The sequence below is a fragment of the Miscanthus floridulus genome, chromosome 10 (assembly GCF_019320115.1).
Source record: "Miscanthus floridulus cultivar M001 chromosome 10, ASM1932011v1, whole genome shotgun sequence".
NCBI lineage: Eukaryota > Viridiplantae > Streptophyta > Magnoliopsida > Poales > Poaceae > Miscanthus > Miscanthus floridulus.
In genome coordinates this window covers 37,996,983-38,011,595 of record NC_089589.1, presented here as the reverse complement: position 1 = coordinate 38,011,595, position 14,613 = coordinate 37,996,983, and the positions used below count along the sequence as shown (strand labels likewise).

The window sequence follows — 14,613 nt, the reverse complement described above, 5'->3', positions numbered from 1 at the left end:
TGAACATACTCGGTACAATCATTCACACGCATGTATGAATGCATACTTATTCCTAATTAAGCATATGTGTAGCCTGTACTAGTTATGAACACATTTTTAAAGTATGCACACGTACGTACTCAGATCCGATCTGCTATACCGTTTTTGTTGGTTGGTGGCTGTCAAACGTTGGCTTCGTCACACCAGCCGAGAATCCAGCTGCGAAACAGTCATCCTCCCTAATGGATTTTTGTTATACCCGATAAGATTTGAGAAAAGAGGGACCGAGAGAGTTGCTAACGGGAGAGAGTTGCTAACGGGAAGCACGCACGACGTCTCCCGCACCCCCGACGTCTCCCGTTACCAATCCATTTCAACATATTTGAATTGAAGATACGCATGCTTCTAAACTAAGCCTCAGGTGAGAGTAGCTACTAACGAGAGCAAGAAAAACTCGCGCGCGCGCGCGCGTATATATATATATATATATATATGACTGTGCTAAGTTGATACCTGGGTACTGAATAATAATAAGTACCCTGGCCGAATCCAAAGCCCGACGATTCCCACGACCCGCGCCTGGGACCCCAGCTCTCGTAAGAGATTTTTCTCTTTTTTTTTTCTTCCGGACGTTTATTTGTCTATTTTCTTGTGGCCGATTTTTTTTTTCCATTTTGCTTGTGGCCGATTTTTTTTCCTTTTTCTGGAGGCCCATTTTTTACCCTTTTTCTGTCTCGTGTGGTTGCGGCCGATTTTTTTTTCTTTCTTTTTCTTTTGTGGCCGATTTTTTTTCCCTTTGTCTCGCGGACTGGTGGTTGGTTTTGTTTTGAGTCTATTTTCGGATGGGTGAACGTCCAAGAATCTAGTGCGGCCAATTTTTCAACATAGCTTGAACGTGTATTATTTACCTATATTTTTGGATGATAGATTTTATATTGACATAGGTGATGTAACAAAAAAAAGTCTCCAACAATAAATGAACCATACAAAGCATATTTGAAACCATAAACTATTTTTTTGCCAAAAACATATTTTTTTTCAACTAAATGAATCGTGAAAGATTACAATACACTTTGCGGTTTGAATACACATAGTTTTGTAGATCTGTCTAAGTCATACCACAAAATCACAGTACAATTTATGGCAGCTAAATAACCCATAAATATTGGGGTTCCAACAACTCACGCCAAATTATATTACTTATGAAAGAAACAAAAACAAAACTAATACATCCCTCTCTTCTCTCGCCCCTCTCTACACCAATTGCTTCACCTGTCAAAAGAAGCCGAACATAAGAAAACATTAAAAAGGAACTTTCATGATTAATAACAGAGGTCTCTGCACTTTTCCTGACTTATAATGCATTGCTGAATACATAGCACACGAAGGGGACAACATCCACTAATCATTCGAATATGATATGACTATAGGACCTTCAGGCTAACATAAATGGGAAATACATATGCAAAAATAATTCAGTAAACCAGGATACACTATAGATGCTCTAGAAAATGGTGAAAAATAAACATAGTCACTGAATTAAGGTATTATACTTATATAAATGGATCAACTAGAAGTCTGGAACCATCATTAGTGACTGGCAAAAACTCGAAACAAAACAAAAAAAAAGGCCAAGTATTATGAGCCCTGTTTCAAAGGCGTCACCTACGCGTCTTGGTGCAGACACAACTCTTGCCTGGATGCCTAGTCGCCTTTGAAACCATGATTATGAGTAGAGGATCGAATAATTCCAAATCAATCTATTATAGCACATGTAATGGAGGATATTAGGATTCCAATAGTTTATTAGAGGTAGTCCATGGGGAGACCTATGTTTGTGGTAATCAATTGAAAGCATGCAGCCACATAAGAAGGGTTCTTTGCCTGGTAAAAAAGAAAAACTTAAAATTGGCTTGAAAGGGAAATTAGAATGCTAGATGCAGATAATCAAACCGAATAAACAAGAACAGTTGCTCCCTAGACTTAACATCCAGTTCTGCAGTAGTCCATAGTGGACAAAAAAAGAGACGTTTTCCTACAAACTCAGGTACTAATTTGTTCTTTCTCAAATAACTGGATAAACATCACTGAATCAACATTTTTGAATGGGCAAAAAGAAAGTATGAAATCTAGCAAAGAAAAGCAACTCTGGGAGGCACCACCAACAGCCCATGGAATGGACACTAGGATTCTCTAAACCAGATGTTACTGCATAATTTGAATCTGAACTGCAGACGAATGTATTAAAAGACTAACTCATCCATGAATTCCACGTGATTTAGGACCACTTCTTTCGTTTAAGACAATGACGTGTGTGTCGAGAAAAAAAATTGAGCTGCAGCTTGACTGAACTCATGCTGAAATTTTCGTTGAATGCAAAAGCAAATGAATCATGCTCATTTTATATCTACAACATATGCGCATTTCTATCTTTCCCCTTATCACCTCTGGTTGACTCTCCATCGCATGTCCCTCTCTCAGCCATCCATCTGGCTCTATGTTCCCTATCATCCCATCCCAACGAACTTTAGAATAATGATTAAACTATTAGAGTTTTGAAACACAGATCCCTAAACCAGTCAAAATTAAAATATATGTCCAATGATATAATATACCATGACAATAATAAATAGAACTTCCATATATAGCCAAGTAAAGATGTCAATTTCTCAGCCTTACAAAGCAAAGCCTTGGTCAATCTAACAACAATCTTAATCGCTCATATTGCATTAACATGGCATTGTTCTTCCCGAATGACGAAGTTTCATCACCAACCTATCACAAAACCCTTAAGATATCATTTTACAAGATAATTTGATTGTTCAGATTGACACCGGGCAGTCATGACAATCCCATGAAAGCCTTTTATACATTTGCAGGACAATGTTTAGCAGAGGGGAAGGAAAAAAACAAACAGCAGAAGAAAATTGCACTCCATTGGTACACGTCCAAAATCCAAGAGAAGATTGGCCAACTTTCAAACGAAGGAATCCACACAAATCAAGTCAGTAGAATTTTACTGTCACCTATAATCAATTTAACATTAACACTCAAAGAATGGTGGTTCTGAAGTACCAAAATCTAAGCTCATCTATGTATTAAGCCTTAAAAAAATACCAAAAAACCTGCCCCCACAGTGAAACACAAGCGCTTCCAATAGATGTTCGTCAGGAAGAAGAGCTTCCTGCTTGCATATATAATCAGCACAAGCACAAGCAACCACAACAGGGAAAAGACAAAATATATTTTAGAAGTAATCGCACCATATATAAAATTGTGACTCAGTAAGCTTCATAAATGGAGCTCCTAGTTCAAAATATTCCTAGAGGGATGCATATCAAATGGTTTTGGAAGGGCTATGCACAAAGGAATTTGTTCCTAGAGAGTTTTATTTATATGGATTTGTGGTAATCCTACCATGAGTTTAGTCAAAAGCACCAAATTGCAACTTCATAATTTGTAAAATGTCTCTTGAAGCATACATGTCCATCAATGTTTTTAAGGCGTGGCGTCGCTTTGGCGTCGCCTAATCGCCAAGGCGCTCCAGGCCAGACGATTTGGCAGACGACTCGCCTCAAATTCGTATGGCGTCCGCCTTAGGCCTGTGGCGTCCGGAAAACGTCGCTTTGGCGTCCGATTCTTCCCAGATCGAGCAAGGCGGGCGCCATACGGGATGCTCGCGGCGGGAAAACGCGGGAGCGCGGGAGAAAGGATGGGGGAAAAGAGCAGTCCCGCGCGCAGAGATTAGGCGCGCGTGGAGAGAGGAGCGCGGGAGAAATCAGAGAGCAGAGAGAGGAGCGCTCGCGGGGAAGACGGACCTACCTGCTCGCCCGCGTGAACGCGTTCGCCCGCGCCGCCGGGAGAAGCTGCTGCCGGCGAGCCTCCGCCTCAAGAATAGGCTCCTCCTCCCCCTCCCCTCTTCCCCATCCGCGCGAGGAGCAGCCGCCGGCGGGCTGCTGTTTCCCCGCCGCCTCCTCTGGTCCTCCATCGAGCAGGACACGAGCCGCTCCGCCTCCCCCTACCCTCTTCCCCATCCGCGCGACAGGCTGCTGTTTCCCCGCCTCCTCTGTTCCTCTTCCACTATCGAGAGAGAGAGAGAGAGAGAGAGGAGAGAGAGAGAGAGAGAGAGGTGGGCGGAGGCGGAGGGAACGGGAGGGAAGAGACAGAGAGATGGGCGGAGGTGGAAGCTGCGGCGGCGGCGCAGTGCAGGAGAGACCGAGAGAGATGAAGACACGGGCTACTAGGGTGAGGGCCACATGGGCTGCTTGGTGCACGTGGGCTGGGCTTCTTACTCCTTTCTTTTTCTTTTTTTCCTTTCCTTTTTTCTTTATCATCTATATACTGCTCCGAGTTTGCTCAAAAAAATCTATATACTGCTCTGAGCTGCTGTTTTAAAATTTCCTTTAGTTGGTAAGGCGTCGCCTCGCCTTACGCCTTACTCGCCTAAGCGTAAGGCGGTAGTCACTCGCCACGCCTCGCCTTACCGCCTTGAAAACATTGATGTCCATATGGCAGCATGCATATCCAAAACTAACCAACAAACTATTCCAGCACTCTAGATCATGTTACTTGCATTTTGACTTAATTGCTTGTTCTCAATGTCACAATTTTATTTAACTTATTAAGAGACAATGACCTGTCAATGCTTTCATGACTGTGATCAAGAATCAGGACCAGGTCTACTGTATAATATGTACGTGCAAATATGTTGTTCAGCGGATCATGTTTTGACAAAGTTAGTATCCTCTAGGCTCTAATGGAATAAATTGTGCTACATCATCCACGAGTGAGGATGATGCTTAGCTACCAAAGCAACATACGCTCTGCAATCAGAAGCTATTCAGCATGCTTTGCTATAATATATCTATTACTGAGTCAAAAGCAACAATCTTAATATCAATTATCACTTACTTTGGCTTTTAGATTCGACGTAGCTAACTGGAACTTCTCTATGGTTCTTGAGTTAGCAGCATGATCATCCTTGGCAACCTTGATAAAATCACCATTCAGCCAGCTTGTTCCGACAGACACATACCTGCAAGATGGAGAAAATAATAGAAGAAATTGGCAATACTATACAGAAACCATTAAAATAAAGGAGATAAGTCCTACAAGATATTCACTAGGTAAATAACACAAATAGTGCAAATTCAATTCAAAAGGGAAATTGTTACCTAGGTAGAAATGAAATGACTCAATTTTCATAAGGAAAAAGAGCCAGTAATCTGCTATGGAAAGTGGAGCTGTTTTCAAAAGTAGAATACAGGTGCGGTCTTTTTTTTCGAGTGCACTATATGACTATGTTTCATTACTAATGCAGGTAGTTTAGTTGTTCAATTCAAAATGGAAATTGTACCTATGTAGAAATCAAAATAGAGAGCACAAACAACTGAACAGATTATTGTTGCAAAGAAGTGAGAAGGCAGTAAACATGATGCTTCCAAGGAAAAAGGCATTGTATGCAGACCAGCTGTTGTATGTTCCAGTAATACTTGGCTTCCATAAAATATTGTGCACATCAATCATAAAGAATGAGCTTTTATGGGTGCAACATTGCCATTGCATCATAAAATCCTTTGAATCACATACAAATAAATCCAATGCCATAAGCTTTAAGTGTTGGGACAGATTGTTAATGCCATGATCACCACAAAATTTCACTCAGTGTCTGTAAGCTCATTATACTTTGTAGGGTTATAATCACTTCAAGAATGACGTCTCCAAATTGAGCATGACAGTATTATACTACTAGTTTTAGGCCTGCAATTCTTAGTAGCTGCATATCACAGTGCTCAGTGATCATTAAAGTTCATTTGATAAGCACTAGGCAGTTCAACATGGCTCGTATTGTTAAACTGTGAACTGAGATACATCATAATCACGTCATTTGGATCCTACCTAAGCGCTAGGCTGTGAGGATACAAGACAGTAAATGGTTTATGAAAAAGTGGCAAAGACATACATGCTAATTGCCAACTAAAACTGTACCTCGACCAATGAGTATTATATGATGAACCTGCAATGCCCGTGATTAGCTGCAGAATTTTACAAGCATCATAAAAAAAAGGTAAGACTAGGCCAACTACCAAAGCCATATTTGACCGAAAAGCATTTAGCTAAATGAAAGGAGTACTATCAGAACAAATTCACTATCACCTCAACTCTTGGCTTGCAGGCATGAAAACAGCGCAGGTGCACATGCAAGGGATAATAACGACTGTGTAGAAGACAAGGATAAGAACTACTTTCCTCTTGACTTCGTTTAGTTCTAAATAGTGCATGCTTAGTGGCTACTTAGCAGGGGCTGCAGCCTATCCAAGCAGGCAGCTCCATGTGGTGCTCTGGATGCTAAGGTGTACTAGTATTTCTGAAGATTAAGATGTATATTGGATAAGCATGGACATGGAGATATTTTATTTACATTTGATATATGTGAAGGTTAAATCTTTTATGTATATTAATATAAGGTTTTAGCTCAAAAAATGTATATATTCATATAAAGTGACATCTTGTACGAATCATCCTATTTCTGCTAAGCTGAAAATCGATGCAAATGCTTAGTTAGCAAGATTCATATTGCTATCAACAACAACAACAACAAAGCCTTAAGTCCCAAACAAGTTGGGGTAGGCTAGAGTTGAAACCCAGCAGAAGCAATCAAGGTTCAGGCACGTGAATAGCTATCTTCCAAGCACTCCTATCTAAGGCTAAGTCTTTGGGTATATCCCATCCTTTCAAATCACCTTTTATTGCCTCTACCCAAGTCAATTTCGGTCTTCCTCTGCCTCTCTTTACGTTACTATCCTGGCTTAGGATTCCACTACGCACCGGTGCCTCTACGCACCGGTGCCTCTGGAGGTCTCTGTTGCACATGTCCAAACCATCTCAACCGGTGTTGGACAAGCTTTTCTTCAATTGGTGCTACCCCTAACCTATCATGTATATCATCGTTCCGAACTCGATCCCTTCTTGTATGACCGCAAATCCAACGCAACATACGCATTTCCGCGACACTTAACTGTTGAACATGTCGTCTTTTCGTAGGCCAACATTCTGCACCATACAACATAGCAGGTCTAATCGCCGTCCTATAAAACTTGCCTTTTAGCTTCTGTGGTACCCTTTTGTCACATAGGACACCAGATGCTTGCCGCCACTTCATCCACCCTGCTTTGATTCTATGGCTAACATCTTCATCAATATCCCCGTCTCTCTGTAGCATTGATCCTAAATATCGAAAGGTATCCTTCCTAGGCACTACTTGACCTTCCAAACTAATATCTTCCTCCTCCCGAGTAGTAGTGCCAAAGTCACATCTCATATACTCAGTTTTAGTTCTACTGAGTCTAAAACTTTTGGACTCCAAAGTCTCCCGCCATAACTCCAGTTTCTGATTCACTCCTATCCGACTTTCATCAACTAGTACTACATCGTCCGCGAAAAGCATACACCAAGGGATGTCCCCTTGTATGTCCCTTGTGACCTCATCCATCACTAAGGCAAACAAATAAGGGCTCAAAGCTGACCCTTGATGTAGTCCTATCCTAATCGGAAAGTCATCCGTGTCTCCATCACTTGTGCGAACTCTAGTCACAACATTGTTGTACATGTCCTTAATGAGCCCGACGTACTTCGTTGGGACTTTATGTTTGTCCAAAGCCCACCACATAACATTCCTTGGTATTTTATCATAAGCCTTCTCCAAGTCAATAAAAACCATGTGTAGGTCCTTCTTCTTCTCCCTATACCGCTCCATAACTTGTCTTATTAAGAAAATGGCCTCCATGGTTGACCTTCCGGGCATGAAACCAAATTGGTTGATAGAGACCCGCGTTATTGCTCTCAAGCGATGCTCGATAACTCTCTCCCATAGCTTCATAGTATGGCTCATCAACTTAATTCCTCGGTAATTAGTACAACTTTGAATATCTCCTTTATTCTTGTAGATCGGTACCAATATACTTCTCCTCCACTCGTCAGGCATCTTGTTCGATCGAAAAATATGGTTGAACAGCTTGGTTAGCCATACTATAGCTATGTCCCCGAGGCATCTCTACACCTCGATTGGGATACCATCCGGTCCCATCGCTTTACCTCCTTTCATCCTCTTTAACGCCTCTCTGACCTCAGATTCTTGGATTCTCCGCACAAAGCGCCTATTGGTGTCATCAAAAGAGTCATCCAACTGAAAGGTTGTGTCCATATTCTCACCGTTGAACAATTTGTCAAAATACTCTTGCCATCGATGTCGGATCTCATCCTCCTTCACCAAGAGATGCTCCATTTCATCCTTAATGCACTTAACTTGGTTGAAGTCCCTTATCTTTCTCTCACGAACCCTAGCCATCCTATAAATGTCCTTCTCTCCTTTCGTACTCAAATGTTGGTAAAGATCCTCGTACGCTCTACCCTTTGCCACACTTACAGCTCGCTTTGCAGTCTTCTTTGCCACCTTATACTTCTCTATGTTGTCCACACTCCTGTCATGGTACACGCGTCTATAGCATTCTTTCTTCTCCTTAATAGCCCTTTAGACTTCCTCGTTCCACCACCAAGTATCTTTAGCCTCGCCTCCACTTCCTTTGGTTACTCCACACACCTCTGAGGCCACCTTCCGAATGTTGGTTGCCATCTTCTCCCACATGTTGTTTATGTCCTCTTCTTCCTTCCAAGAGCTCTCTTTGATAACCCTTTCCTTGAATACCTCTGACGTCTCCCCTTTCAGTTTCCACCACTTTGTTCTTTCAATCTTAGCTTGTTTATCCCTATGGGCACGCACCTGAAAACGAAAGTCTGCCACCAAAAGCTTATGTTGAGAAACAACACACTCCCCTGGTATCACCTTGCAATCCAAGCATGCTCGTTTGTCCTTTCTTCTCGCGAGGACAAAGTCAATCTGGCTAAAGTGTTGTCCGCTACTGAAGGTCACTAGATGAGATTCTCTCTTTCTAAAGAAAGTGTTGGCTATCATCAGGTCAAAAGCTACCGCGAAGTCCAGAACTTCCTCCCCCTCCTGATTCCTACTACCATACCCAAAACCTCCATGAACTACCTCGAAACCTACGCTTGTAGTACCTATATGCTCATTAAGATCTCCTCCTATAAAAAGCTTCTCACTACTAGGTATAGCTCTAACCAGGCCATCTAAGTCTTCCCAGAACTGTCTCTTAGCACTCTCGTCAAGGCCTACTTGGGGGGCATACGCACTAATTACGTTCAAGACCATATCACCAACGACAAGCTTGACTAAGATAATCCTATCTCCTTGCCTTCTCACTCCCACCACACTATTCTTGAGGCTCTTATCAATCAAAACTCCTACTCCATTTCTATTCGCGGCTGTCCCTGTGTACCAAAGCTTGAAACCTGTATTGTCCACCTCCTTCGCTTTCTGACCCTTACATTTAGTCTCTTGAACGCATAATATATTTACACGCTCCTACTCGCGGTATCAACTAATTCTCTTAACTTACCTGTAAGTGACCCTACATTCCAACTACCTAAACGGATCCTAGTTGGTTCGACTAATTTTCTAAATTTTCTTATACTCAATTTGGATGCGAGTCTTATTATTATTTTTATTTTTCTATGTACATGTAAAGTGAAAGAAGTGAACAAGAAGGGAGAAAATATTTTCTATTTTATGCTGTGGGAGATATTATTATATATCCACGGCTCTGAGATGTTTACTTATTTAAGAAAGATTAGTGAACTGGATTACAGATTAAAGAGCAAATAACTATTGTATCTACGGTACTTTATTCTAAAAAGGAAAGCGCCAGAAAAAAAAAAGGAGGATAGGAAGGAGATAACAACAATATGAATAGCAGATAGCAGACTGGCAGCTCGTTAGATTAAACAAACAAAAAAAGATTAGAGAACTGGACAGGTGAACAGGTCTCATAAATGTTGACTGAAAATAAAAAACGAGTAAGATGCATAAGCGAACTGTTATGAAAAATATCAGGCAAAAAGGTCCCTTACAGTAATCTCTAATCTGTAAATGATAGAAACAAATAAGCTATATCTAGTAAGCTAAACAACCTCACAATCGTCTTGTTTTCCAAATGCTGGAGCATGAATTTTCTCTAACCCCAAACAAAAGAAGAGTGATAGAGTAATCAATTAATTTCAACACAGTAATGAGAGTTCTGTAGTGCAGCTAGACAATCAATCCATTCTATGTATTGGTTCTAGTCTGTAAACATAGACGACCAAATAATATTTTATTCTTCATAGATAGTTCCCTGGTAATCAGAGTGTTACACACAACTTTAAGTTTTAACTGTACACATCATGGAGAAAAAGAATACAGATGTGCTAATAGGGAAGAAAAGAGACCACACATCCGAGGAGGACAGTCGAAAGAAGAGATCCATTAGGCTAGAAATTCCCGTCTATTTCTTCTACTTCTGTTGTAATATTAGAAAGTGACAATCGACACAACACCCAAACTAATCAACTAAGCAAGTTTAGGTTACTACAATTTGAAGCCAAAGGCTCTTATTCTAGATGAAAAAGCAATTACCTACTATCCTCCATGAGTGATGTTTACACAAACAAAAGGGAGCATGTGGCATTCTCTACAGAACAAATTTCAATTAGGCAATGTACTATTATCTGTAGAACCAATATCAATCCTAAGCTTTTCGTGAACCCAAAAGCACAATTTCTAGAAAATTAAGCTAAGACAGTGAATGTGTTCAAATTAAGAACCAGTAAGATCAATCCATTGCAACTATCAATGGATTACCTTGTATTCTCCGCTGCCCTTGCAATTAGTTGTAGCAGTACGCATTGAAGGTTCTCCTACAGTGTCCCCAAATGGGAGGAAGGACACATTTAATAAGATGCTTAAAATATCACGTAAACCATATGGACATTAGGTAAATAAGAATGATAACATGGCAACTAGGAACACCAGCACAGTGATGTTGTCATCTTCAACAATACTAGCCTTCGAGTGTTCTAGAGAGGAACCTAGCTCTGTTTACCATGTTCATATCTTGCATAGCAAAAGGAAAAATGAGAAGTACAATTATCAAGAGGAAAAGAAGAAAATATAGGCAAGCAGAGAAAACTGAGACAGAATAGCATGGAGCAATGAATATGAGCACAAGCAAAAGATCCTGATCCAATCAGACATGCTACAGAAAACATGACAGAGGGAAGCCAAGAATATACATTGGCATGGAGTGGACTAAGGCCAATTCAGTAAATAGGTGGCATTAGAACTGTTCACACGAGTGCAGTATTTTTAGTACTAAACCGCAATGAGCAATAATTGGCGTAAGGTCTAACTAGGAATAGAGTACACGACTAGACGAGGAATAGAACATACCAAGGTGGCAGGATTGTGGCTTCTCTTGGCACTGCCCTATCGAGATCAGCCAAAGAAATCTATATCTGATAGATGGATTGATGGTCAGCAAGTGAAAGATATTGCACCACAAGTGGTTGCGCTAGTGCCCAAGTGGGATCCGCACAAAAAACAAAGAGAAAGAAAAGAGGATAAATAACAATGATGAAAATATTAGTTCTAACCAGAGGAAGCATGACCAATAACATTCAGAGTAAAGTGGATTTTAAAAATAGTATGGAGATCTCTGTCATTTGGCAAAACATCAGTTCATACCAAAAGCTGGTGAAACATTGTAGTTTGTTGGAATAGGATAGCAGATAGCACATACATACATTTAAGGTCACAAAAATTGCATCAGAAAAATGCGATTGCAGATCCTTAAAACAAAAAAAAAGTTGGTAGTGATTAAAATAAATCTAAGTATAAAGTTTATCCTGTTGAGAAATTGAATTGACAAAAGTTGCATTCAAAATAATGCACAAAAAAAAATTATCATGGGCTCGCTGTCCATACGCTGACCATAAAATCACAGGCATGTGTAGAATTCATAGATGTGACTAACTGACTACACAAAAAGTAGTGGATTTGATGCTACATTCTCTAACTGAACAAAAATATGAATCAACAGCATGTCCAAACAAGCCAAGCAAAGAAAACAAAAGGGAAGACAACTTGGAGGACTAGATGCATCTTTGGTAGTTTGGTGGTGGGAGAAGCCGCCGATACAACCGGACTTGATGGGGATCAGCTGCTACTATTGGCAGGCAGTCTCATATCGTAGGTTCTTTTACAAATAGTTTCAGTGAAACAAAATCACAAACCAGTTCAAGAAAACTGTACCAGCAAAAGGTCAAGTAAGTCATGCGATGCAGAAATCAAATTGACACATAAGCTAGAACTCATGAAAATTCAGAGAATAAATCCAAATATGGATAGTTCATGGGTTGATCAAAGATGGAGATAAGGAGCCTGCTTGTTCTTAAACTCTAGACATCAATCTCACCTTGAACTTGAATGATAGCAGAGGAGATAAGACAAACAAACTTCTAATCTCAGTGTTTGTATATATCAGTATTTCTATTGTATACACTAGGTACTTCCAGCTTGCAGGCCCTATTTTGAAAAAAATGGACCAATTTTTGTTATGCAAGTAAAAACCAACAAATACAAGATCCAAGCCAGGTAAAGAACTAGAACACCAGGCATCCACATTCTGAATTCGGCAGTACTGCACACGAACTACTCCATATTCTCCAAGAAGAGAAAGTTGGACCAAACACCACCATAGGCCAACCATGCCAAACAGGCAATCATGCTTCCCAAACAAAACCAAAAACATCACTGCTTTGCCTAACAAGCAGTCCCATTGCTAAGCTTGGAACGATTTCAAGATAGATGAAATCAAAATTATTTCATTTAAATAACATGGGGCATGTCATCTTCCAAATGCAACCGACCAAGATGTATTTTGCAATCTGCAATAGAGCTAAGCATTATAAGATATATATGCAGATAAAAAGGATGAAATGTCTAGTTGATAAAGAGTTTGTAAACAATATGACCATCAATCCCAGGAAATATGAAACAAAATGGGATGATACTGTCAAACTAAGAGTCAAATACCAACACAAATCAAGCCTGCATCCCCAAAAATAAATCTCATAAATAATTTGAATGGAAATTTTTTCGAGCACCTAGCATGCAACCAAAATTGCTGCACCTCGTCAAGCAGGAACACAGCAGTAGTTCCAAGGTCTACAATCTAGAAAGTTAAGCTTGGGAATGAACTAATACATCACAAAATCAAAATAGTAGGACGGGTTTCCCTCTATTATACCTGAATTACACATTTCATTAATGCATTCTCTTGCTTATGCTAGTGCTGCCTTGGACACCAGCACTCCCAACGCAGCGCCCTGCCACTTCAAACTCCTAGAGGCAGTGGATCCCAATTAGATCGAAATCATCTTCTGTTTTTCAAATCCCGTGCCCTACTCTAGATGTGGCGTCTGTAATGAATTCCCCTGCTTTTCTACACACATGCATCCAACGCAAATGCAAACAGGTTCAGGTCGTTCAAAAGATGGCATCGAGACGAATAGCCGTGGGTAGGCAGGCATTTGATTGAGCAAGGGATGGATGGAGGTAGGAAGGGATCGAGCTAGGGAGGAGGAAAGGGCGCACCTTGTCCATTTGCTCGCTCCTGCTGCCGACGGGATCTGAGGGGGCTCGGCCTTCTGCCTGCTGCCGACGGGATCTGAGGGGGCTCGGCCTCCTGCCTGCTGCCGGGCCGGTCACCTTGCCTGCTCCCGACCGGATCTACGCCGCCTACTCAGTTCGCTGCTCGAGGCCACAACAACGCGTCATGGATGAGGTGCCGCCGGCGCTCCTTAACGTCGAGAGCAAGGTGGCCTTCCCGATCTCCGACGATGGGAGAACGAGCCGGCGCTGCCGCTCGCTCGACCGCCTGGGAGCCTGCCGCGTGGCCACGCGAGATGCCCGGAGCCACAGCCATCGCCGCTTGTTGACTGTGGCTATCCTCAGAGGTGACGGCGGCGCAGAAGGTAGGCTCGTGTGGCGGAGGTGGCGGCGAGCTGGGCTCGTGTGGCGGGGTGGAGCTGGGCGAAACCGGCGTCTCCTTGACTCCTCCCCACGATCTCGAAATTAGAATAGAACGAAAAAAAACTAGATATACTATGATTTACTAGACTGGAGGATGCGGGCGCGGGGGAGCGCCTGTGGGTTGGGTCGGTCTGGCTCGGGTACTGATTATTATTCAGTAACCAGGTACGATATAGAATATATATATAATTTATCATGTCACTTATCCTATGCTCATTTGCTTCCATGTTTTATTTCATGTTAAATAAGCTTTATGTTTTATACTCGTGCTTAATTCATATCTTTTGAGTACATATGTGGGCTTGGTTCGTATAAGCATTCCTAATTCCTTGTCCTTATTGACACGTGCTTATATGAACCAAGTACGTTGAAAACCTCACCCATCTCAATTTCAGACTGTTGGGACAGGCGTCCCAAATAGGTTGGAGAGGTAAAGTCTCCTTGGTGCGGGGAAGGTTTACCGACGAAGGCTTGGCCGGAGGAGGCTGACGACGAAGGCCCGGCTAGAGGAGGCTCCGACGAAGGCTTGGCCAGAGGAGGCTGGCGACGAAGGCCTGGCCAAAGGAGGCTCCAACGAAGGCCTAGCTAGAGAAGGCTTCGACGAAGGCCCGGCCAGAGGAGGCTCCGACGAAGGCCTGGCTGGAAAAGGC

At 41.8% G+C, this 14,613-nt stretch overlaps 1 protein-coding gene across 20 annotated transcripts; it reads right to left on the bottom strand.

Annotated features, from left to right (window-relative positions):
* Positions 1-1,005: 1,005 nt before the first annotated feature.
* On the bottom strand, positions 1,006-13,982 carry LOC136486508 (uncharacterized). Of its 20 annotated transcripts, XR_010766841.1 has the most exons (8): positions 13,526-13,982; positions 13,179-13,373; positions 11,321-11,385; positions 10,733-10,788; positions 10,508-10,562; positions 5,968-6,014; positions 4,891-5,014; positions 1,006-1,251 (listed from the first exon to the last, which is right to left on the bottom strand). XR_010766841.1 is itself a non-coding variant. In XM_066483414.1 (7 exons), exons 4-7 carry the CDS (start codon positions 10,775-10,777, stop codon positions 1,641-1,643), a joined length of 315 nt encoding a protein of 104 aa, XP_066339511.1. In that variant the 5' UTR covers positions 10,778-10,788; positions 11,321-12,816; positions 13,179-13,373; positions 13,526-13,982; the 3' UTR covers positions 1,274-1,640. The 20 variants fall into 20 exon arrangements, 10 of the variants coding, with proteins under 10 accessions (XP_066339519.1, XP_066339511.1, XP_066339512.1 ...); XR_010766840.1 differs by lacking the exon at positions 10,508-10,562 and having other exon boundaries at positions 5,942-6,014; XR_010766842.1 differs by lacking the exon at positions 10,508-10,562 and having other exon boundaries at positions 5,942-5,995.
* Between the last annotated feature and the right edge of the window lie 631 nt (positions 13,983-14,613).

Coding starts and splice junctions, on each gene's coding strand:
- LOC136486508 (XM_066483412.1), bottom strand. Junction 6,015..10,732: donor AGGGCAGCGGAGAATACAAG/GTAATCCATTGA, acceptor AAAATTCTGCAG/CTAATCACGGGCATTGCAGG. Junction 1,740..4,890: donor CGTCGAATCTAAAAGCCAAA/GTAAGTGATAAT, acceptor GTGCTATAATAG/ATTGATTTGGAATTATTCGA.